This window comes from Oncorhynchus mykiss, chromosome 12 (assembly GCF_013265735.2).
Source record: "Oncorhynchus mykiss isolate Arlee chromosome 12, USDA_OmykA_1.1, whole genome shotgun sequence".
Classification (NCBI taxonomy): domain Eukaryota; kingdom Metazoa; phylum Chordata; class Actinopteri; order Salmoniformes; family Salmonidae; genus Oncorhynchus; species Oncorhynchus mykiss.
The window spans coordinates 34,933,758-34,959,663 of NC_048576.1; the positions used below are offsets into that span (position 1 = coordinate 34,933,758).

A 25,906-nucleotide genomic window follows, 5' to 3' on the forward strand; every position below is an offset into this window, starting at 1 on the left:
CGCTGATCCTCAACACTGGGGCCCCACAAGGGTGCGTTCTGAGCCCTCTCCTGTACTCCCTGTTCACCCACGACTGCGTGGCCACGCACGCCTCCAACTCAATCATCAAGTTTTCGGACGATACAACAGTGGTAGGCTTGATTACCAACAACGACGAGACGGCCTACAGGGAGGAGGTGAGGGCCCTCGGAGTGTGGTGTCAGGAAAATAACCTCACACTCAACGTCAACAAAACTAAGGAGATGATTGTGGACTTCAGGAAACAGCAGAGGGAACACCCCCCTATCCACATCGATGGAACAGTAGTGGAGAGGGTAGCAAGTTTTAAGTTCCTCGGCGTACACATCACAGACAAACTGAATTGGTCCACCCACACAGACAGCATCGTGAAGAAGGCGCTGCTGCGCCTCTTCAACCTCAGGAGGCTGAAGAAATTCAGCTTGTCACCAAAAGCACTCACAAACTTCTACAGATGCACAATCGAGAGCATCCTGTCGGGCTGTATCACCGCCTGGTACGGCAACTGCTCCGCCCACAACCGTAAGGCTCTCCAGAGGATAGTGAGGTCTGCGCAACGCATCACCGGGGGCAAACTACCTGCCCTCCAGGACACCTACACCACCCGATGTCACAGGAAGGCCATAAAGATCATCAAGGACAACAACCACCCGAGCCACTGCCTGTTCACCCCGCTATCATCCAGAAGGCGAGGTCAGTACAGGTGCATCAAAGCTGGGACCGAGAGACTGAAAAACAGCTTCTATCTCAAGGCCATCAGACTGTTAAACAGCCACCACTAGCACATTGAGTGGCTGCTGCCAACACACTGACTCAACTCCAGCCACTTTAATAATGGGAATTGATGGGAAATGTAAAATATATCACTAGCCACTTTAAACAATGCTACCTAATATAATGTTTACATACCCTACATTATTCATCTCATATGTATACGTATATACTGTACTCTATATCATCTACTGCATCTTTATGTAATACATGTATCACTAGCCACTTTAACTATGCCACTTTGTTTACATACTCATCTCATATGTATATACTGTACTCAATACCATCTACTGTATCTTGCCTATGCCGCTCTGTACCATCACTCATTCATATATCTTTATGGACATATTCTTTATCCCCTTACACTTGTGTCTATAAGGTAGTAGTTTTGGAATTGTTAGCTAGATTACTTGTTGGTTATTACTGCATTGTCGGAACTAGAAGCACAAGCATTTCGCTACACTCGCATTAACATCTGCTAACCATGTGTATGTGACAAATAAAATTGGATTAGATTTAATTTGATTTGAAAATAAAATTATGTCATTGACAGTGATGCAAATGATTACAAATAGAATTATGCCATACCTTTATTTTGAAGGCTAACCACAAAGTCCACTATTGTGCCTAATCCTTATTGTGGCTAGCTTCACATAGATGGGTCCGACCACCATTAATCAAATAAGAACTGTCTTATAAATTAGGATTATTTTAGATGATGAAACCTAGATTGTCGTTTTGCTATGTTTTGGGGGAAGAACATTGTTTGCAACCATGAACTAGCTAGCTTTTTTTATGACCAGCACTGTAGATGCTAGACAACTTTACCAGCATCATAGCATACGTATGGATGGATCGTTCTGACATATGAAATATGAGTAAAATTGTAATCAATGTGTAATAACTATATGAATGCGTTAAATTATGTGATGTGCAGTCATATTCAGGTCCCGGTTGGTTAACAAGTTTATTTGACACATCAAAGTGTTGTGTTGACATGCAAAGACCCAAAAGGCGTTCCATAGAAATCCTGGTTGAACAACGAAACAGCACAGCAAATAAGTGAAATAAATAGATTTTGATTATGTTTTACTGGTAATGGGAACATGCGTAAATGCCAACAAAATAACTTTTTGGTCAGTGTGGGGTTTGTGTAACCTTTATTTAACTAGGCAAGTCAGTTACGAACAAATTCTTATTTACAATGACGGCCTACCCCAGCCAAACCCGGACGACACTTGGCCAATTGTGCGCCACCCTATGGGACTCCCAATCACAGCCGGATATGATACAGCCTGGATTCGAACCAGGGACTGTAATGACGCCTCTTGCACTGAGATGCAGTGCCTTAGACTGCTGTATCCATGTGTGTGTGTTAACTATTTAACTGTACTAGAATGCTTAAAACGCTGTTAAAAATTTTGCAGGGAAAATAACGGATATTGGTATCGGCCATGTGTGTCCATATGAGCGATTCTGTTGGACAAAACCTAAAATACATATAGTGAATTGAAACCGAAAAAGTAATCTTTCATCTTTGTTGTTCTGAGTGGCAGGGACTGGGAGGAGCTTGGTGTGTGTAAATAGAAACGTGCAAAGTCACAGCGGAAGGAGAGGAGACAAGACCAAAAAACAACATGAGAACAAGTGGACAAATACAAATAAAAACTTGATTTGAGCGATACAGGCATTTGGAATATCGTTCTAAAACATACATTAAAATTAATTATACGAACCAGATCACACTAAAAAAACATTTATGCGTTGCAATAAATTGCCAGATTTGTTCTTACTTTGTACAGTTGCTGGAAAACCCGTGTTGCAGAAGTACAGACCTGCTAATGGTATCTTTTAGGATTACTCAGAATGATATGTGACTCGCCTGGCAACCTCTTGTTAGGAGGAGGTCCTGTTGTGGGTGAGAGGTGGGTCAGTGTTCCGATTCGGGCAGCCTTATCTCATGCCATAAACAGATAGCCGTATCAGACTGGCCTCATCCTCTAACTGTTCCTGTCAGATAGAGGAAGGGGCACAAACAACCCTCATGTCCCCAGTGCCTCTACTGGGAAACCTACCCAGGCCAGATCAGCCACTCTGATCATGTCGCCCTGCCCTGTGCTAGTTTAGTAAGAACTGTCACTCCTGCTACTGCATTGCTGTTGAACAAATAGGTAGGAGGCAATGAAGTGTAGTGTGGCTGTGTGGGTCTAGATTCCTGTGATTGCCCTGAAGCCAAAACAACTTCATAGTACAAAGTTATGCAACTGGAGGCCATTGGGCCTGGTGTGGGGTGGAGTGGGGATGATTATGCAGGCTTTACCAGCTAGACAAGGAGTTTTTGACTTAATTTCACCTGCTGGCTAACATACAAATCCCCATGAAAAACAGAACACACTACGAAGATATAGCCTGGTCCCAGATCTGGTTGTGCTGTCTTGCCAACTCCTATGGCCAGATCTGGGGCCAGGCTAACTAAGATACTGAACCTGGAAGAGAGTTGTAATTGGGCTTATTCCCTCTGCTGTCCTAATGGGACAACATCAACATGACACCGTCCATGTGAATTATCAAACAAAACACCATGTAACAGCAGACGCACAACCTCTGCCCTGTAAGCAGATCATCTGCTCTGAAAACCATGTCATGACACTACAGGCACCAACCCTCTGACTGGAATTTAAAGGAGCTGAATGAAACATCCCACTTATAAAACCCAACCATATTCTTTCTTTACCCCCAACCGGACCGCTCCTGTTAATTGGGATGTTTCATAAAACTACATTCTTCCTTTACCCCCTACCGGACCCTTGTTCTTGTTCCTAAGCCCTTCCATGTGACTCACTGCCCAGTAAGAGACAACAAAACACCTACCCCAACCTTTCTTAAAGTATGGGTCACGACATTGGGTAGGTAAGTTGAGATCCCGAGAGTTAGAATATTCAAATACAATTAGCAATTTCGACATGTGGTTGTGCCTCGGTCAGTGACTGACATAACAAGAGAAACTGAAGTCATAAAAGAATTAGCCATGTCAGCTAAAAAAACAACAACTGATTGGTAAATTAGTCTAGCCAGCTATCTAAACTTGAAGTAATCATGGTGAATACCGAACGGGCAAGCAGGGCACGAGCCCAGGGGCACTGACTTCGAGGGGGCCACAAACTTCCAGGGGGCCACCATTGATTTGGTTAGTCACTCATCACACAAATATCATTAATATGGCATAAGTCATGACTAAATGTGTAGAATTGCAGGCAATTATCTGTAAAGCTGAAAATGTTTTCCTCTATGCCCCCATGGCAAAATAGGTAGAATTGCATAATTTATTTTATAAAATTGCATCATTTCGTCTCTGCCCCGTCGCAAAATGTGTAGAAACTTGCTTTAAGAGCATTATTTTCTCTATATACCATGGCAAAATGTGTAGAATTACAGGAAATTAAAAAGGATACTTCAGGATTTTGGCAATGAGGGAAGTTAGAGGTAGTTACACTAACGCTAGTTAGCATTGGCTCCTGGAACTACAGTGCATTCGGAAAGTATTCAGACCCCTTGACTTAGTCCACATTGTTACGTTCCAACCTTACTCTAAAACTGATTAAATGTATATCAATCTACACACAATAAATACCCCATAATGACAAAGCGAAAACAGGTTTAGATATTTTTGCAAATGTTTATATAAAAAAACCCAGAAATACCTTGTTTACATAAGTATTCAGACCCTTTGCTAAGATACTCAAAACTGAGCTCAGGTGCATCCTGTTTCCATTGATCATTGATCAAGTTGTTTCTACAACTTGGAGTCCACCTGTGGTAAATTCAATTGATTGGACATGATTTGGAAAGACACGCACCTGTCTAAAAACCAAGCCATGAGGTTGAGCGAATTGTCCGTAGAGCTCCGAGAGAGGATTGTATCAAGGCACAGATCTTGGGAAGGGTACCAAAACATTTCTGCAGCATTGAAGGTCCCCAAGAGCACAGTGGCCTCCATCATTCTTAAATGGAAGAAGTTTGGAACCATCAAGACTCTTCCTAGAGCTGGCCGCCCGGCCAAACTGAGCAATCGAGGGAGAAGGGCCTTGGTCAGGGAAGTGACCAAGAACCCGATGGTCACTCTGACAGAGCTCCAGAGTTCCTCTGTTGAGAGGGGAGAACCTTCCAGAAGGACAACCATCTCTGCAACACTCCACCAATCAGGCCTTGATTGTAGAGTGGCCAGACAAGCCACTCCTCAGTAAAAGGCACATGACAGCCCGCTTGGAGTTTGCACATAAACTAAAACAATGATAACTAAGCTAAATAACAGTATACAAGGCATATTGACATTTCTCAGACCATGAGAAACAAGATTCTCTGGTTTGACGAAACTAAGATTGAACTATTTGGCCTGAATGCCAAGCATCACGCCTGGAGGAAACCTGCCACCATCCCTATGGTGAAGCATGGTGGCAGCATCATGCTGTGGGGATGTTTTTCAGCAGCAGGGACTGGGAGACTAGTCAGGATTGAGGGAAAGATGAACGGAGCAAAGTACAGAGAGATCCTTGATAACCTACTCCAGAGCCTTCAGGACCTCAAACTGGGGCGAAGGTTCACCTTACAACAGGACAATTTTTTATTTCACCTTTTTTTAACCAGGTAGGCTAGTTGAGAACAAGTTCTCATTTGAAACTGCGACCTGGCCAAGATAAAGCAAAGCAGTTCGACACATACAGCAACAGAGTTACACATGGAATAAAAAAACATACAGTCAATAATACAGTAGAAAAAGTCTATATACAGTATGTGCAAATGAGGTAGGATAAGGGAGGTAAGGCAATAAATAGGGCATGGAGGCGAAGTAATTACAATATAGCAATTAAACACTGGAATGGTAGATGTGCAGAAATATATATATATATATATAGACAGATAGATATCGATTTATATAAATGCGCAAGTAGAGATACTGGGGTGCAAAGGAGCAAGATAAATAAATAAAGTATGGGGATGAGGTAGTTGGATGGGCTATTTACAGATGGGCTATGTACAGGTGCAGTGATCTGTGAGCTGCTCAGACAGCTTGTGCTTAAAGTTAGTGAGGGAGATACTGTATGAGTCTCCAGTTTCACTGTATGAGCATTGCAGTTCGTTCCAGTCATTGGCAGCAGTTTTGCCTGGTCTTTTTTTCCTCAAGATGGTGTAGCAGTGCAGACGTGTTTTGTTTGTTCGTCCTCTCGTGTACCTTTGTATTTTTCATATATCTCTTTTCCATTTTAATTCAATTATACCTTCCGGTAACCTGCATCACCAAATGTGAGACGGAACAGCTATTACCACCTAGCCATCAGAAGCTAACCAGTTAATTAGCTACACGCTATTTAGTCATTGTTAGAGGCCTTCATCTTCTGCACAGATACCAGACTTTTTTTTAGCCTGGATAATACCCGCCAGCCTACCAGTATCGGACTGTTTCTCCACTACAACGCCGGATTCCTGCCGTAATCCCTGGACCATTACTCCTGATATTCAACGCTAGCTAGCACTCACCGAGTTACCCAGCACAGAAGCTATCCCTGAGGCCCACCTCCCTGCCTACTCAGTTGTTCACCTGGACTCCACCCAAACACGTCTAGAATCCACTACTCCAACGGATCCTTGCCGTAAGCTCTGGACCTTGGCACCGGATCACCGCAGCTACCAAGTGGCTATAGTGGGCCGTGAGCCAGACGCATCTCCAGGCTAGCAAACTAAATTACTACAATACCTCTTTCGCCATCTGGCTTGGATCCTTTGTCGACACGGCGCCCTGCGCACCACTACGACTGGTCTGCTGACGAATACTCCATCCGCTGTGCCTTCAACCGGCCTCCGTCAGACGTCAGAGCAGACTCTCCTACTAGCCCCGGGCTACTAACTTTAAACGCCGTGTCGCCCGTGTGCTAGCGAGGTAGCGACTACTCCGCGGCTTCCCTGTTCCATCTATTGCTGTACCCAGGACCCTATGATCACTTGGCTACATAGCTGATGCCTGCCGGACTGTCCATTAATGAATTAATTGTTTCTCTGTCGGCCCCAGCCCCGAACTCAGGCTCTGTGTGTAGTTAACCGAACCTCTCTCCCCAATCATCGCCATTTTACCTGTTGTTGTTGTTTTAGCTGATTAGCTTTTGTTGTCTGCCCGTTATTGTCTTAGCTAGCTCTCCCAATCAACACCTGTGATTACTTAAGCCTCGCTGTATGTCTCTCTCAAATGTCAATATGCCTTGTATACTGTTGTTTACCTTAGTTATCATTGTTTTAGTTTACAATGGTGCCCCTAGTTCCACTCATCAGACCTCTGATACCTCCTTTGTCCCACCTCCCACACACGCAGTAACCTCACCCATTATAACCAGCATGTCCAGAGATACAACCTCTCTTATCATCACTTAGTGCCTGGACTTACCTCCGCTGTACCCGCACCCCACCATACCCGTCTGCACATTATTCCCTGAATCTATTCTACCACGCCCAGCAATCTGCTCCTTTTATTCTTTGTCCCCAACGCTCTGGGCGACCAGTTTTGATAGCCTTTAGCCGTACCCTCATCCTACTCCTCCTCTGTTCCTCGGGTGATGTGGAGGTAAACCCAGGCCCTGCGTGTCCCCAGGCATACTCATTTGTTGACTGATCAAAAAAGCCTTGGTTTCAAGCATGTTAACATCAGAAGCCTCCTCCCTAAGTTTGTTTTACTCACTGCTTTAGCACACTCCGCCAACCTTGAAGTACTTGCCGTGTCTGAATCCTGGCTTAGGAAGGCCACCAAAAATTCTGAGATTTCCATACCCAACCAACATTTTCAGTCAAGATAGAACTGCCAAAGTGGGAGGAGTAGCAATCTACTGCAGAGAGAGCCTGCAAAGTTCTGTCATACTTTCCAGGTCTATAACCAAACAGTTCGAACTTCTAATTTAAAAAATGAATCTCTCCAGAAATAAGTCTCTCACTGTTGCCGCCTGCTATCGACCTCCCTCCGCTTACTTCTGTGCCCTGGACACCATATGTGAATTGATCGTCCCCCATCTAGCTTCAGAGTTCGTTCTGTTAGGTGAACGAAACTGGGATATGCTTAACACCCCGGCAGTCCTACAATCTAAGCTAGATACCCTCAATCTCACACAAATCATCAAGGAACCCACCAGGTACAACCCTAAATCCATAAACATGGGCACCCTCATAGACATTATCCTGACCAACTTGCCCTCCAAATACACCTCTGCTGTTTTCAATCAGGATCTCAGAAATCACTGCCTCATTGCCTGTATCCGCAGTCAAACGACCACCCCTCATCACAGTCAAACGCTCCCTAAAACACTTCTGCGAGCAGGCCTTTCTAATCGACCTGGCCCGGGTATCCTGGAAGGATATTGACCTCATCCCGTCAGTCGAGGATGCCTGGTCGTTATTTAAAAGTAATTTCCTCACCCTCTTAAATAAGCATGCCCCGTTCAAAAAATGCAGAACTAAGAACCCTTGATAGCCCTTGATTCACTCCAGACCTGACTGCAATAGTATTTTTCTCCCCAATTTCGTGGTATCCAATTGTTGTAGTAGCTACTATCTTGTCTCATTGCTACAACTCCCGTACAGGCTCAGGAGAGACGAAGGTTGAATGTCATGCGTCCTGCGATACACAACCAAACCAGCAGTACTGCTACTTAACACAGCGCGCGTCCAACCCGGAAGCCAGACGCACCAATGTGTCGGAGGCTACACCGTGCACCCGGCAACCTTGGCTAGCGCGCACTGCGCCCGGCCCGCCACAGGAGTCGCTGGTGCGCGATGAGACAAGGAGATCCCTACCGACCAATCCCTCCCTAACCCGGACGACGCTAGGCCAATTGTGCGTCGCCCCACGGACCTCCCGGTCGCGGCCGGTTACGACAGAGCCTGGGCGCGAACCCAGGGACTCTGATGGCACAGCTGGCACTGCAGTACAGCGCCCTTAACCACTGCGCCACCCGGGAGGCCAAGGCTAGCTTTTTCAAGCAGAAATTTGCATCCTGTAGCTCCAACTCCAAAAAAAGTTTTGGGACACTAAAGTCCATGGAGAACAAGAGCACCTCCTCCCAGTTGCCCACTGCACTGAGGCTAGGTAACAAGGTCACCGTGATAAATCCATGATAATCAAAAATTGCCTTCCTCCTGGCTACTACAACCCCGGACAACAGCAGTCTTCATCGACCTGGCCAAGGCTTTCGACTATGTCAATCACCTTATTCTTATCGGCAGACTCAATAGCCTTGGTTTCTCTAATGACTACCTCGCCTGGTTCACCAACTACTTTGCAGACAGAGTTCAGTGTGTCAAATCGGAGGGCATGTTGTCCGGACTTCTGGCAGTCTCTATGGGGGTGACACAGGGTTCAATTCTCGGGCCCACTCTTTTCTCTGTATATATCAATGATGTCGCTCTTGCTGCGGGCGATTCCCTGATCCACCTCTACGCAGACGACACCATTCTGTATACTTCTGGCCCTTCTTTGGACACTGTGTTAACAACCCTCCAGGCAAGCTTCAATGCCATACAACTCTCCTTCCGTGGCCTCCAACTGCTCATAAAACGCTAGTAACATCAAATGCATGCTTTTCAACCGTTCGCTGCCCGCACTCGCCCACCCGACTAGCATCACCACCCTAGACGGTTCCGACCTAGAATATGTGGACAACTATAAATACCTAGCTGTCTGGCTAGACTGTAAACTCTCCTTCCAGACTCATATTAAACATCTCCAATCCAAAATCAAATCTAGAATCGGCTTTCTATTTCACAACAAAGCCTCCTTCACTCACGCCGCCAAACTTACCCTAGTAAAACTGACTATCCTACCGATCCTCGACTTCAGCGATGTCATTTACAAAATAGCCTCCAACACTCTACTCAGCAAACTGGATGCAGTTTATCACAGTGCCATCCTTTTTTCTTATCAAATCACCTTATACTACCCACCACTGCGACCTGTATGCTCTAGTAGGCTGGCCCTCGCTACATATTTGTCACCAGGCCCACTGGCTCCAGGTCATCTATAAGCCTATGCTAGGTAAAGCTCCGCCTTATCTCTGTTCACTGGTCACGATAACAACACCCACCCATAGGACACGTTCCAGCAGGTATATCTCACATATATCATTCCTAAAGCCAACACCTCATTTGGGCGCCTTTCCTTCCAGTTCTGAGCTGCCAGTGACTGGAACAAATTGCACAAAACAAAAAAACTAAAAATGTTGCTGAAGTTGGAGACTTTATTCTCCCTCACCAACTTTAAACATCAGCTATCTGAGCAGCTAACCGATCACAGCAGCTGTACATAGTCCATCTGTAAATAGCCCACCCAATCTACCTACCTCATTCCCATACTGTTTTTGTTTACTTTTCTGCTCTTTTGCACACCAGTATCTCCACTTGCACATCATTATCTGCTCATTTATCACTCCAGTGTTAATCTGCTAAATTGTAATTATTCGCTCCTATGGCCTATTTATCACCTACCTCCTCATGCCTTTTGCACACACTATATATATATATATAGACTTTCTTTTTTCCCCCCTAATGTGTCATTGACATGTTTATTGTGTTATAGGCTTGTTTGTTTATTCCATGTGTAACTCTGTGTTGTTGTCTGTGTCACACTGCTTTGCTTTATCTTGGCTAGATCGCAGTTGTAAATGAGAACTTGTTCTCAACTAGCCTACCTGGTTAAATAAAGCTGAAATAAAAAATAAAAAGGAAAGGCGGCCAAAGGAAGAATTGGCTTTGGGGGTGACCAGTGAGATGTACCTGCTGAAGCTCATGCTACGGGTGGGTGCTGCTATGGTGACCAGTGAGCTGAGATTATTTTAGAATAAGGCTGTATAGTAAAAAAAAAAAATGGAAAAAGACAAGTGGTCTTAATACTTTCCGAATGCACTGTAACTCAAACTTCCTTCATACTGGACACAAATGGTATCCACGAGATCATATGACTCTGGGGAAGTAGATAAACGTCCTCCTTGCACAATTTCCCTAAGTAGGCCTTTAACTTTAATTTCTCTTTCCTCCGTCAAGAGGGTGGGCCACTAAAACGCTTTGCCTGTGAGGTTGACCCCCAGAAAGGAGCATGTTTTCATGTGCTTGGGTCCCAGGAAAACACAGAATTTCTCATTTGGGTCCCAGGCTGAAAAAGTTTAAGAAACCCTGACCTACCCCCGTTCCCAGTCTGGTACAGATGAGAAAACACAGTGTGGCTTGACAGCTAGTCTTTCTCCAAAAGCGCAGGGACTCAAGTGTGGTGAATGTGGGGTACAGTGGTTTGACAGCTGTGCTGGAGATCTGAGCTCAACAGAGGTGGGTTAATAATGACACTAGCTAGTAGCCACCTCAGAGATCAGATTCGTAATACCTTCCTGTACAGGAAAAGAGGGTGGCCTGTAGCCTCGCTGTGCAAATGGATGATAATTCCAAAAATGTTAGTCATGTAAGACAAGACAAGTCACCTGAGGCCATCTGCTATGCAAACAGAAAATATCTTATGAGCACAAAACCAAAACAGACACCTGTAAGTGATTTAACATTCAAAACCTCTCCTAGAATTTTGAAAGGATGATAAAATGTGATTGTGTTGGTAGCGTACATTGTTTCGGAGAAAATGTTAATTTGCCTCTAAAACGCAACATCAAATGACTGGCTTAAAATAAAACAAAATGATAAGCAGCCAAGTGGCTCATTCCACACAGAAAATTCTTGCAACATAAAAATCTGTTTTTTTGCTACTGTATTTCACAGTAAACTGGCGGGTGCTGAATGCTAATTGCCACTAATCAATGCATCTTAATCAGCTGAAACATCAGAAAAGTGACTCAAGTTGTCTGTGATCTGTTTTTCATTGCCTAGAACTCGGAGGTCTCAGAAAAATTAAGCATGGCTTTGATGTAATCCGGTGTTCCATTGCCACCGCTTAAAATGAGTATGCATGAAGATTCTATAGGCCTTGCCTACATTTTGACCTCAGTACAGAATCTTTTGAAGCATAAAATGTTCACAGATGTAGTGTACCTGATTCACACTCTGAAGGCAACAATCATCTTCACTTACAATTACCTATTATTAAATACATTAGCAACAGCTGAATATTAGGTCAGATCTAGAGCAGGGATGGGCAACTGGCGGCCCGCATGAGCCCCTTTTGAAGGCCCTCGGATTAATCCCCCCCCCCGGGTCTCAACTTACTGTTGAAAGAGTATGACATGAAAGAATACATTCACGAGGAGCAATTTCGAAAGTTGGTTGTACATCGCAGTCTCTCTTGTTATGTCATTCACTGATAGAAATCTGAAAACAAAATCGGTATATGGGCTAATTGACTATCTAAAATTGTTATCGTGGTCGAATTACCAGCCGGGGGGCCCCCCCAAAGATTTTTTTTGTCAGTCTCAATCAGCGATCATATTAAAAACGGCAAATATTTCTCTCCACCCTATGGCAAAATTTATAGAATTGCAGGAAATGTGCTGTAAAACAGCACATTTTCCTCTCCGCTCCATGGCAAAATGAGTATGATTGCATGAAATGAGTTACGAAATTGGTAAATCTTCTCTTCACCATGGGAAAATGTGAAGAATTGAAGCAAACTGCTTTAAAACTTGCTTTAAAACTGCAACATTTTCTCTACACCCCCATGGCAAAGTGTAGAATTGCATGAAATGAACAAACTTTTATTTGTATTATTTATTCTCTCCTCTGTCAAGAGGGGGGCCACTAAATAAGTGTTTGGGGGGGTAAGCAAGCAAGCAGAACCGTGAGTAACTGCAGCCTCTCATGATGAGTTCAGATTTTTTTGTGGCGACAACCAAATGTGCCCATCCCTGATCTAGAGCTAAGTATCATGGCAAATTAATCCCATTGGATGCTTGAAGTTTCTCATTTTCAAAATTAGCCTCATTGTCAAATATCTCACCAATTGCTTTCAAGTTTCCTTAAAACTTATTTGACACTAAAACCATGTAGACTTTATATGGGAATATGTCAGTCAAATTCATTAACAAAAGTTTAGGCTACATGGTTTGAGATTTTAGCCAATCATTTCTGCCCTCTTATTTAAACCACTCTACACACTTTGATTAATATCCACTATATTGCTCCGCCAGGCTGAAGTGGATTAATGAAAAAAAACCATTGACAAACATGCTTTCCTCTTTATTTGCTCTCAGCTAAAGTCATGTTGCACTTGCAGGTCAATTAAACATGAACATTAGATAACACTTATAAAGCCAGTATGGTGTCTTCTTGCATTGGCTAATTAGTACATGCATAGGTCCCCATGCATTGTGGTGCTTTGCACTTGAGAACAATGCCTTTTCGAAATGAGAGACCATTTATCTAGCCACCCTCTCTTCACAATGAATGCATTGTTACAAAGCAATGTTATTTGAAAGAGCAGAGCCTGTAAAGAAAATAATATGATGAATGATATGCTCAATAATATGATAATGTATATGAGTGGGGAAAATAATATTTTCATTTTCTCATCAAGATGTTTTAATACATTAAAGCAAATTTAGACCACATTTCCATTCTATACGTGTCCTAGTCCAACCATTGAGCCGTCATCATTCTAAACTTGAAATGAGAACAAACGGAGTAGTACAGCATCACGAATGTAATAGTCTTGACTCTTGAGCATCAAGACAAAACTGTCTGGGATTCATTGAAGAACGTTAAATCACTTTAATGGCTCTTCATTGTGATGGAAACATAGCACCCAGACAACAAAATTATCCCTTACAATACTCGATAATTGCACTGAGTCAAGGAGCCTGCGTTTCTCAGGAAACAAGGGTCTGAAATGTAATTATTCACCCTTTGGAAAATGTAGGGCAACTGCGCAATGATGTAAAGCAGCACTCTCGGGCGAACTAATGTCAAGCTCTCATTTTTGACAGAGTAAGCAGAAGATATCAGAGAGCAGAATGATTAGATCTTCTCTGTCGTAAATTAAATAACCACTCTGGCAGTCGGCAAAGGAAATTAACTTTAAAGAAGTGCCAGACTCCACGAGTAAGGACAGGACATAACACGGCTACATTATACAACCTCTTGGAGGACACTGACATTTTAATTTGTGATCAGCAACTGTACATTAGTGACAAATCACACCCCATGTCATCACCACTGACATTAAATCACAGATGTATTACACTATTATAAACTGCAGTGGTTCTGCAACATTGCATAAAAGACAACCGTTAATCAGAATAATGACGCAACAGCAATTGGCCTACATCCCATTACACAAGACAGTGCAAAACTGAGATGTTATTTTGACAGCACAAGTAGCTGAGCAGTAACAGAATAAAACTGACCATTTGACAAAAACGTAACGTTACTCCAGGCTCCAATTGATCATGGGTGGTATTTGATGAATCCGCACAAATACAGCAAAGATCCCATCTGCTAACAATGCATCGTAATAGATTTTCAGAATTGCAGCAAAATAAAATCCACACTTTGTAAGGAGGAGCCACCTAAACCAGATCTGCCGAGGCACACAGGCTGAAACATCCCCCTTTCTCTCCCTCAACTCTGCCCATATATATGTACCATTTTTTCCCTCATCAACCCGGAAGTCACAATTTGGTTCATCCCGATTGGATCTCGTCGAATCAGTAAGACTGCCAGCATGTTTACCAATCAAATAGCTTTCTCCAATGTAAAAAGAGTAGGGATTCCGTGCGCAAGGTCGTGTGGCTGCCAGATGAGCATGATGTAAACCTTTTGTTACCTTACCAAACCTCTCACTGGTTTGTGCAAGATGAGGTGGAGATTTCACTTAACGACCAATGGAACTGTCTAAAATGTACAAACTCCATCCACCCAGGGCACCATGCCTTGCAAAACGAACTCCACCAGTGTTTACCTTGGACTCATCCTGCACAAACTAATAATATGCTGATGTGTAAAGAGATACAACTAAAAAGCTGCGTTGTCGAGGTAGATTTTAGTCGGGCTGAACAGCAAGAATGCAACAATACTGAGAGTCTGTCTATGAAAGAGGCATAGTAGCCATTATAGAACATAGGAAAAAAAGCCATACAAAATGATAACACTTGCTGACATGTCCAAACCGCTTGTTGATTGTCAGATCAATCGCGATATGGTGTCATTGACGCATACCCGCCCCCTGTCTTGTTTCAAAGGCCACTGTTATTAGCCAAGTCAGGTGCTTCTCCAGTCTCTCGCTCAGCCTCCACCCCACAGAAACAGACCCCACATAAAAGGTTTACTAATTTCTCTCTTGGATGGCTACTGGATGATTCGGAGTCTGATCAAAGGAGCACAGCAATGGGGCCCCACACTGCCTACTATACGCACAACAAATTCGATCTGGACCACCCACCAGCGGCAGGTTGTCCAAATGTAGAAAGCTGGCAATCAATTCAATATCCATCCCCCACAATAGAACAACACAACCGCTATTCACCCCTCGCCGAGATGATAATATTTGAAGGAGGTGGCAGGCTTGTAAACTACATAGTTGACTCGTTAATCAGCGAAATGAAAATCAACCTGCGTCTAATTGAAAGCAATTAGCTAGTGGCACAATAAAGAAAGGCAAAGTAAAGACATTCCTGATATTCTAGTTAACCAATTGATTACGCTGGATAGTTAGATGGCACATGTAACACAAAATTGTTAGGTAACGTAAGATAATGCATAATTAATTTAGTTAGAATATAATGTAAAAGGTAACAGTTTAGCCTCATTGTATAGCCATCTTACAGTCCATTCAATTATGATTGACATATCATCAACATTAGTTAACTGACATAATGCGGGCTAGTTGACACATTCAATAGTGAAAACTGAAGTCTCTCGTTATGCCAAAACCTTAAATTCAGAGTTATTTGAACAAAGGAGAGGCTTTTAATCAAATGAATTGCTATTGCAATAGCATGCTAACTGCTGGCTATTGATAACTCGCAGCTAGCTAATGTTAACTAATGAAACACAGCTAGCGGATTGATAGCTAACGTTAGAATGACTCCTTTGTTGCCGTCTCGGCTTTGCACACATTTATGACAAGTAATTACCTTCCAATGATGAATGAAATCTCATATTAGATAGAAATACTTACTCTCCATGTACCTCCTCGAAAGGCATTGCTTAAAAAATCATCATGGTTTACAAATTCAAAAACAGATTTTTTTGCTGTTGGACTGCTGCTGTCTGCGGCAGCAACTTCCGGCGCATGCGCAACTTTCTCAGCACCCAGCCAAGTCAATATGGTGTAATTGCAGACCACAATTGTGGGCGTTTCTTGATATGAGTGTTCCCTGATATCAGGAAACGCCCATTGATACCTGCCATTGGTCAGTTCCGGTGTTATGAGTAACCGGAAGGTTGCAAGTTCAAACCCCTGAGTTGAGAAGGTACACATCTGTCGTTCTGCCCCTGAACAGGCAGTTAACCCACTGTTCCTAAGCCGTCATTGAAAATAAGAATTTGTTCTTAACTGACTTGCCTAGTTAAATAAAAATAAAAAATAAATAAAAAAGGTGCCAGGTTAGGATAATTAACATATAACAGGTTAGGTGAATTTTGTTTACATAGCTAGCAGATTAGGATAACTAAGGTGCCAGGTTAGGATAATTAACGTAACAGGTTAGGTGAATTAGCCATGGCAGATTAGGAGACTGAGGTTAAGTTTAGGAAAAGGGTCAGGGTTAGGCTAAATATTATGGATATACTGACAAGATACATGTCTCTCCGCCCTAACAATGGGAGTCTTTGTCCACAAAGCGGTTCCGCCGAGTTGGGCCTTTCTTTTCCTGTTCCTCTTTGGTTAGACTAAACTACAATCGATGACATATATAAAACACTGGATTGCTGAGGCTATGTATTGGCCATTGAGAACTTTTAAGCCCCGGTCGGCCATATTGGAACTCCTTAGTAGGAGCAGTCCTCCATAGGAATGAATGTAATTCTACAGTATTTGAATTAAATGTTTAAAGGAAAACATTACATGTATTTAAGTCCTTTTTTGTAGTGGGGACAGCAACATTTGTACTCTAAAAAAATACTATGAGAAAAAAAAATGTGAGCATACTAATGTGCATACAATGTGCATATAATTATATAAGCTCACATAATATAATTTCAAAGTATGCATTAAGGTGTCTGTATTAGAATATACATGTCAAAAAACAGAATGTAGATATTAATAAATGCATTTCTATAGCTTCCAATAGTACCAAGATGGCTATGCGGTGGCTTCAATACAATGCCTCCTGTCAATCATCCAAGGTTTATACACATCATTAGCTACAATACCTCGGTTGTCAAAAACTGTTGTCACCGCGAAAAAAATGGCCACTGACTAATGGCGAGCATCAATGGGTGTAACTTAATATCAAGAAACGCCTATATCAGAAAACACCCCTAATTGCGATCTGCAATTACACCCTTCTCAGCCAAGTCAGTCTTCTGGCTGGAAGTTTTTCCCAGGCACTGATCTAAGATCAGTTAGGTTTATTTTCCAAATAATGGATTAAGGTTTTGATAGGGTTAGGCTTAGTTGGTTCTAGAACTGTGATTAGGGACATCTTCTACCTGAAACAAGTCCCAAGAAAAGAATAGGATGTGTGGTTCCCCCTGTGAAGCATGGAGGAGGTGTGATGGTGTGGGGGTGCTTTGCTGGTGAAACTGTCTGTGACTTATTTAGAATTCAAGGCACCCTTAACAAGCATGGCTACCACAGCATTCTGCAGCGATACGCCATCCCATCTGGTTTGCGCTTTAGTGGGATTATCATTTGTTTTTCAACAGGACAATGACCCAACACACCTCTAGGCTATTTAAGGGCTATTTGACCAAGAAGGAGAGTGATAGTGCTGCATCAGATGACCTGGCCTCCACAATCCCCTGACCTCAACCAAATTGAGATGGTTTGGGATGAGGTTTGGGCATAGTGAAGGAAAAGCAGCCAACAAGTGCTCAGCATATGTGGGAACTCATTCAAGACTGTTGGAAATCATTCCTCATGAAGCTGGTTGAGTGAATGCCAAGAGTGTGCAATGAAGTCATCAAGGCAAAGGGTGGCTACTTTGAAAAATCTAAAATATATTTTGATTTGTTTCACACTTTTTTGGTTACTACATGATTCCATATGTGTTATTTCATAGTTTTGATGTCTTCACTATTATTCTACAATGTAGAAAATAGTAAAAATAAAGAAAAACCCTTGAATGAGTAGGTGTGTCCAAACTTTTGACTGGTACTGTATATCTGAAACAAATAAATTACCCCTTTACATCCACCCACCTGCCTGCTGCTCCCCCATTATTGATACCATTTTGAAGCTTGGAGAAAATGGCATACATTGAGAGAATGTATCATTCCATTGTATAGTATATATACCATCATGCCTGCCATCATGCCTGTTGAGAGGCAGGTAATGATACATTTGTGATATAGGAATTATTATCTTTCCGCTGGGGGAAAGACAACAACAAAACAAGTTACATAGGCAACATTTTTTAAATATTGAATGGTGATTTGAATCAGCAATACTTCTTTACCATAAATGATAATAATTAGCAAGTATATGATATAATTGATTGTATGTGTCTATTTAGGATCCATATAGATTCTATGAGACATGGAAATGCCTTGGTTATCATCCAGACCAGACTATTACAATGCCCCAAGCCAAATCCTGCCTAGCCTGCAAGCCTTACTACATCCACACACCACCTCCATCAAGTGAGAAGGGCCCAGGGGGGAGAGCTCTGTCTGAAAGCCCAATCACAGTGGCGTCAGCTGGGGATGGAGAAGTAGCAGCACAGCAGTGGGCACCATCAGGCCATAGTAAAGTTAATGATGCAGAATGGTGTCTTTTCTCCTGCCCCAGAAGAATGTCAATACAGGATGTTTAAGAACACTGTACCTAATTACGCTTTTTAAATTCACAGCCGACATGATTGATGATTTTTGAAAGGGGGGCATTATCGATCCACCTCACAGACAAGTCCTATTGATTGCAAGTCTAGATTGACTATTACTTTTTTCTTTAGGCCGTCATTGTAAATAAGAATTTGATCTTAACTGACTTGACTAGTTAAATAAAGGTTAAATAAAAACTTTTTAAAAATCTGAGCATCTACAGTATGTGACCTGGTGGGTGTTTTTTTCAGTGGTGGTGGGGGCTAAATCATTACTTTAAAAGTATTTTGATGAAGGCCTTATAGAGGATGTGGCAGTTGCAGCTGCTGTGTTGTGTTACTGACTGCAATCATCTGTAATGGATTGGTGAATGCGCGGTTGCATTGGCAGCTCCCTACCTGCCTTCTCCTACAGCTCCCTCTTGACATGCTCATGTCGCAAGCTTATTTTATCATCAACTTTGTTATTCCTCACCAGCAGCAAGGTTGACAGCATCACTCTAGCACCTGCCTGTTACTTCACATCTAATGCTAGTCTGACTGCTATAGGAGATTCTGGGTAAATTTGATGTGACATAAGTTACTTTCCGCCTGGAGTCAACATAGGAGGAATGGAATTCCCTGTATGTTTTGGGGAAGGTTCCAGGCTCCATTGTCAATGACAATTAAGAAACATTACTGCTATCAAACATTACAGATGCAAGATAGATAGTTTGAATGAATTGGAAAATGAACCAGAACAGAAAATAGATAATCAAGGACAATAACCACCCAAGCCACTGCTTGTTCACCCCGTTATCATCCAGAAGGCAAGGTGAGTACAGGTGCATCAAAGCTGGGACTGAGAGACTGAAAAACATCTCAAGGCCATCAGACTGTTAAATTATGTTAAATAGCCACCACTAGCACATTAGAGGTTAATGCCTCTAATGGAACACTAGTCACTTTAATAATGTTTACATATTTTGCATTACTCATTTCATATGTATATACTTTATTATATCCCTATACTACTGTATCTAAGTCTATGCCACTTTGACATTGCTCGCTCAATATTTATATATTCTTAATTCCATTCCTTTACTTTAGATTTGTGTTTATTGTTGTGAAATTGTTAGATATAACCGTTAGATATTACTGCACTGTTAGAGCTAGAAACACAAGCATTTTTGCTACACACGCAATAACATCTGCTAAACACGTGTATGTGACAAATAACATTTGATTTGATTTGATCTTCTATGACATTATTCCAAGTGCACTTTAAATGGCAACATGGGCTCTACAATTGATAATGAAATTGTTTGCAGGCACAGTCATTTTGTTATTTTTGGAGGGAGCCCTTTCCCTTTGTGTAAATGTTTTGCAGGCACAGTCATTTAGTTATTTTTGGAGAGAGCCCTTTCCCCTTTTGAAGGCCAAAGTTAATGCAGTCATAGAAAGAACTTTGATGGCCATGTGAGGAAAGCCCTGAGGGAGCAATGGCCTTGAATGAATGTGTGGCTGTGCGTGCATGTATGCGTGTGTGCGTGTTTGAAAGCGAGAGAGAGAGAGAGAGAGAGAGAGCTCAGCTCAAACATACTGATCCTCAAATATCCTTTAGTTTCTAGTTCCATTAAAAGTATATTCTACAGTGAGTGTCTGCTAAAGGCTCTATTTTTGCTGCTCCCTCTTTTTCGGCAGAGCTTTCAGTTAAATGATGACAGATTGTGAGCTACCTGATATCCTTCATCATTCTTCCCAGTGGAGGTGTTTGTTCCACCCTGAGTGGGTCCTGGAGGACTAACAAGCAGCCGGCATGTTTAAAGGACTATGGAGAAACATCTGCTCTCTCTTGCTTTACTTGCGATGAGAATGAAAACAACATAATAAAATAGAACAAATCAAATCTATCAACAACAAATACACTCCCCTATTCTCAAATTAACCTCAGTGCAGAATTTTGGATGATCAAATCTCCTTTTTGTCAATTTCTTGTGGTAAATTGAGTTTGCAAGAAAGGAATTTCACTGTATGCCACATGTGACATTAAAAACTTGAAATTAGTAAGCAAGGCCATTTTGGCAGCTTTGCTGCATATTCCCCAGGATAACGCATTGCTTTAAGTCCTAACGCCCAGGGTGTTTCGACTACAGTGTTTTTCCAAACTGTGGTGCATACATACATAGCCCACTTGGACTGACAATCTGTAATGGCAGACTTGTCTGTTGCTATATTTTTCATGTATATTATCAAGCCATTTTTATCTGTTTGATGATCCATAGGCCTATATTATCATTAAAAGTTTAAGTTAATTTACTTTCAGTTGTATTATTTTACCAGAGTTAATTAGCAGAGAGATTGCTATTGTGGCCAATTGCAATGGCTCAGTAGATACATTATTTATCATGGATGTAATGTGGTCCTTCTCTATGTTATGTGGTTTTCTATATTGTGTTCCAAAATTGCTTTAACCATTTTCGATTGGGGTTGAGAGCATTTGATAGATGGCCTCAGAAGCCAAGCAAGAAAGATCACTGGCGTTTCTTCCTCTTGTTCGCTAGGGGGCAGTAAAGCCAATGCTCGCCACAATCACCAAGCAGACACTCTTCCAAGACAAAACCACTCTTTGGTTTGTCCATCATGGCTGCGCCCCTAGTTCAATGTGAAAGTAAGCGATCATGCTGCCATGAAGTAACCTTGCGCTTCGTATAGAGTCACCGAAGTATGTTGGAATTTCAGCGATAGCTCGGCCAGATAAGTTTATATCATAAATGGCTTTCCGTGTGAGCATCTCGATTTTCGGGAAATCTTTACGTGTCCCGAGAGTTGCTAACGTGTCTGCGCCACTGGAAAATGCGTCACCGTTTCTCAGAACGGGTCAGTCATCTACCTTAATCTGCTAAACAAGATTTAATATCTCAAATTAATAAGCGATGATGCAAATGTAATAGCCTTTCCCCTATCCAGAAATATACTTAATATTGTCCGAAACAAATGTCTTATTATATTTTCTTGTCAGGCATGACAGCCATACCTTATAGTTGGCTGACTAGCTAATCAGATATAGTCAGCCAACGTTAGTTATTTCATTTTGAAGAAATTGATCTATTGATGTCAGGTTACATACATGTAATTTAGCTATAATTCATTTGGAGAAAAAAAAGTCAGATTCGTGCGTCATTGTAAACTAACGTTAGGCATAACAGTTGCATAAATTACCTGGCAAGTCTACGCAGTGATGGTGATAATCTCGATGTCTCTGTTGCTTTGGTTTAGGATGGGCTGCCCGTCGTCCAGGGACCAATAATGGACACGGTTTTCGCTTCACTCCTGCCTGTTTTATTACATCGGATGCGTTTTTGAGCAGACTGGAGAAAGGCAAAGCGGCGGAGACAGATGACACTCTTTATCACTATCCAGCCTCAGTTCTGCCCGACAGCGGTAATCACAACTGCTGCCTCTGAAAATTAAAGAGTTGGTTAACTCCGGGTTTAGGGCATCGCAGTAGTTTCGCCTTATCGAAATACTGCGCACTGAATGAATGTCTAAGATTATTATATATATATGCCCTTGTATTCTGTAGATCTGTATTATGTATTTCATATTTTACTCATACATCTGATAAGTCAACCCCTAAACTCTTGTTTCAGCTGAACAATTATCATTGCTGGTGAAGGATCCAGATCAACCAGAGAACTCAAAGGTTTTAAGAGTGGCCATCATTGGTGCCCCAAATGCTGGGAAGTCCACACTGTCCAACCAACTGCTTGGCAGAAAGGTACTTTACTTTATTGTAATGGCCAGTTTCTTCACTTTAAGTTGTACACATATGCATCATGAGTCACTCTTAAGTCAGTCAGGAGTGTATTTCCATGAACACCAGTTTCTCTGAACATGATCATAGGTGTTTGCTGTTTCCAAGAAAGTGCACACCACACGGTCCCGTGCCCTTGGCGTTCTCACAGAAGACGACACACAAATTGTGAGAATCAGCTCACAGACCATGCATTTAGAATAGCAGCAATTTGACAAGTGTTTGTTTGTTTTTCAGGGCAGTCTTACATTATGTACAGTATCTGCCCAATATACAAACTTTAGATGTATTAGATTAGAACCAAACTTGTACATGCTTACTTATACATTGTCTCTCTAGATTTTACTGGACACTCCTGGACTCACTACACCTACAAAAGTCAAGAGGTGATTTGTTACACATGTTTCATTACTGTGGTATTATAGTGATAAAATGAAATAAATGAATTTCCAACGGTGCTATTTATCTTCTCCACAGGCACCAGCTGGAGAAGTCTCTCCTCGAGGATCCTTGGAATACAGTCAAGGAAGCTAGTCTTGGTACTGTGTGACTCTTCACTTTTTGCAACTTTTCGGGCACTCAGATGATCGGCCATAACTCGCCCATTGCTTTAAAGCCAGTCTAGTCTATGCTTTTTAAACAGTATGTTGTCCCATACATTTTCACAATTCATTTGAAATAAATAATTTTGTGGGCAAATGTCAATGCACTGCATTGATTTTTCATGTATATAGGATTATGCGTGAGTGTCACTGGCCTATGCCATCATGTTAATGTCCTCTTCTTGTTGTTATTGCTTCAGTGGTGGTAATGGTAGATGTGTCAGACAAGTGGGCCTGCAACAAGCTAGACTTTGAGGTCCTGAAATGCCTGACCCAATACCCAGATGTCCCAGCAGTCCTAGTTCTCAATAAGGTACAACTTATTTATCACATGCATGCAAACCTCATCCTCTCCATGGCCTTGTCAATAATAACTGATCATATGTGCTGAGGTGAGATCATGGTTGTCATATGATATTATGCATTATTATGATGTAATAAATTAGGAACTGTCTACTACATGAATTGGCACATGAACTGTGTAATGTGTATGGCACAGGTTGACATGCTGAAGAGCAAGAGCAGGTTGCTGGAGATCACAGCAGATCTGACGTGTGGAGTGGTGAACGGCCGGAAGCTGCAGGTCCGCAGGGTGATCAAACCACCCTGGGCTGAGAGGAGGACAGACAGGGAGGCTAGGACATCAGGGTCTGGAGATGAGGACAAGCCGGGTGGTGATGTGGCTCATGGTGAGGGCAGTGAGGCCCAGTCAGGGCTGAGTAAGGAGCAGCTTAGGGCTCTGAAGACCCAACAAGGCTGGGCTCACTTCAAGGACGTCTTCATGCTCTCTGCTGTGGATGGAGAGGATGTGGAGACACTGAAGGTAATGTTAGCATATGGTGATATAGGGACTTATGAAGCAATGTATCTAATACTAAGTTGACAAGTACATTCAATGTAGAATTATTTGAGTTATTTGAAAGCCATGGACATCAATTGTAGCTATGTTGATGTATAACACTTAACTAACAATTAACCATTTCTGTTGACATCTGTCTGTCTGCTCTACAGAGATACCTAGTAGTGGGGGCAAAGCCTGGGTCTTGGCAATACCACAGTGATGTCCTGACAGATCAGACTCCTGAGGAGATCTGCACCAACACTGTCAGAGAGAAGCTTCTGGAATATCTGCCCAAAGAAGTCCCTTACACAATGACGCAGGTGACTCGTCATTACAGACACACACAGACTGCAGAGCCAGACAATGCACTGCACTCATATGCCGATATAGTGCGTGTGCATGTGTCAACCATCTTAACTGTCAAGCACTATCTCCCATCCCAGCTTGAGATGTATTGTAGGGCCAGTGTCCAATCACAATGATTTTTGACTCTTTAGTCCCTAATATCTATCTGTATGCCGGATATAGATGTAGCACATATAGAGAAATACTCATGGTAGTACTACTTTTGAAATTATATTAACTTTTTATTTCTCGCAATTGCAGGCCATTGACTTGTGGCACGACAGGGAGAATGGAGAGCTGGATATAGCAGTAAAACTGTATGTGAAGAAAGAAAGTCACATGGTAAGTGTGCTGCATTTCTCAGTACTATTTTCAATGTAGATTTTGATATGTCCCCTGTTGTGAAACATGTCAAAGAGCACCACTCTCACAACACGTGAGAAGCCATCAGTGGAAGGAGATAAAGACGAGGAGAAAAGCTACTGGAACTTTCTTGTAGACGGAGCGAGGCTCCACGCTCTATGGTTTGGCCCTTCACAAAGACCTGTCAATGTGTCGATAGATAGTTCATCTGAACCGTCTCTTTGACTTATTTTCCTCCTCCCTTAAAATCACATCCCCATTGTGAGTCTACAGCTTGATTCTACGTGATATCTCTATCAGGGTTGGGGTCAATTCCACTTCAATTTAGTCAATTCCAGGAAGTAAATTGAAATTGCAAATTGAAATTGCGAGCAATGAGTAAAATTTGAATTTCAGTTTACTTTCTGAGTTGAATTGGAGTTCAGGCCAACTGATCTGTGTCCCGTCACACCCATCTCCACCTAATGTTGGAGATATGAAGCTGCTCTACCATGTGTTCTCATACTGATAGTTACATGTGTAGATAAACTGTGTCCTCAGACTCATGAGTTTCAAGTCACGATGCCCGGAGTCTTCTTTAGCCTGTAATACCTTGTAAATATTTGAGCACTCCTTTTTAAACCATACATTTTTAATGGCAGACAGACTGGATGGATGTGAGCCTACATCTGCGTTGGTGCAGCAGTGCTCAAAGTGATTCAAACCTGACCCCTGCACCAGACTGCTCTCTAGGTTTTTATTCAGCTAAGGGAATGGCGACAAAGTTGAAAATCATTGATTTACTGTATATTTAGTTGTTAGGACCTAGTGATTATTACAGTATACATTCTTCATATCTGCTGTGGTAACTGTGGCCCTCTTGTGGACTTAAAACATTGACATATTGAAATGCATGCTCATATTATTGTACTGTATTTCCTCTGTCCTTCATTTCTCCTGATGACAGAAAATGGTGATTGGCCAGGCTGGTCAGATGGTTGCCAGGATAGCCAGAGAGGCTGGAGACGACCTGAGCACAGTGTTCCTCAGGGAGGTCAAGCTGAGGCTCTCTGTGAAGGTGAAGAACTGACGAGGATTATGATGAACTGGGTGTTATGATCATCTGGGGGACAGTTTTATGGTGGCCTTGTGAATAGGAAATGAACACTGTTGGACTCACTATTTTCAAGGAAAGATCTGACTGGTTTCTACTTCTTGACTATCAAATCAAAGTTTATTTGTCACATGC

At 42.3% G+C, this 25,906-nt stretch overlaps 2 protein-coding genes across 12 annotated transcripts in view; one reads left to right on the plus strand and one right to left on the minus strand.

Moving 5' to 3' along the window:
- The window catches only part of LOC110537500 (protein FAM222B), a 94,399-nt gene extending 72,333 nt beyond the window's left edge, over positions 1-22,066 (minus strand). For 3 of the 10 annotated variants that reach the window (XM_021623588.2, XM_021623584.2, XM_036937468.1), the window contains exon 1: positions 21,933-22,066. The gene's annotated coding sequence lies outside the window, so the exon portion shown is untranslated. Of the gene's footprint in view, positions 1-2,582; positions 3,592-14,153; positions 15,229-15,925; positions 16,176-21,932 lie in introns of those variants that run through there. The other 7 variants (XM_021623587.2, XM_021623583.2, XM_021623591.2 and 4 more) reach the window with 6 other exon arrangements.
- Positions 21,232-25,847, plus strand: eral1 (Era-like 12S mitochondrial rRNA chaperone 1). Of its 2 annotated transcripts, XM_021623593.2 has the most exons (11): positions 21,298-21,590; positions 21,990-22,154; positions 22,364-22,491; positions 22,618-22,695; positions 22,867-22,913; positions 23,005-23,066; positions 23,330-23,442; positions 23,629-23,952; positions 24,141-24,290; positions 24,577-24,657; positions 25,625-25,847. In XM_021623593.2, the coding sequence occupies exons 1-11, from the start codon at positions 21,485-21,487 to the stop codon at positions 25,745-25,747; spliced, it is 1,377 nt and encodes a 458-aa protein (XP_021479268.1). In that variant the 5' UTR covers positions 21,298-21,484; the 3' UTR covers positions 25,748-25,847. The 2 variants fall into 2 exon arrangements, with proteins under 2 accessions (XP_021479269.1, XP_021479268.1); XM_021623594.2 differs by lacking the exon at positions 22,618-22,695 and having other exon boundaries at positions 21,232-21,590.
- The last annotated feature ends 59 nt before the right edge of the window (positions 25,848-25,906 follow it).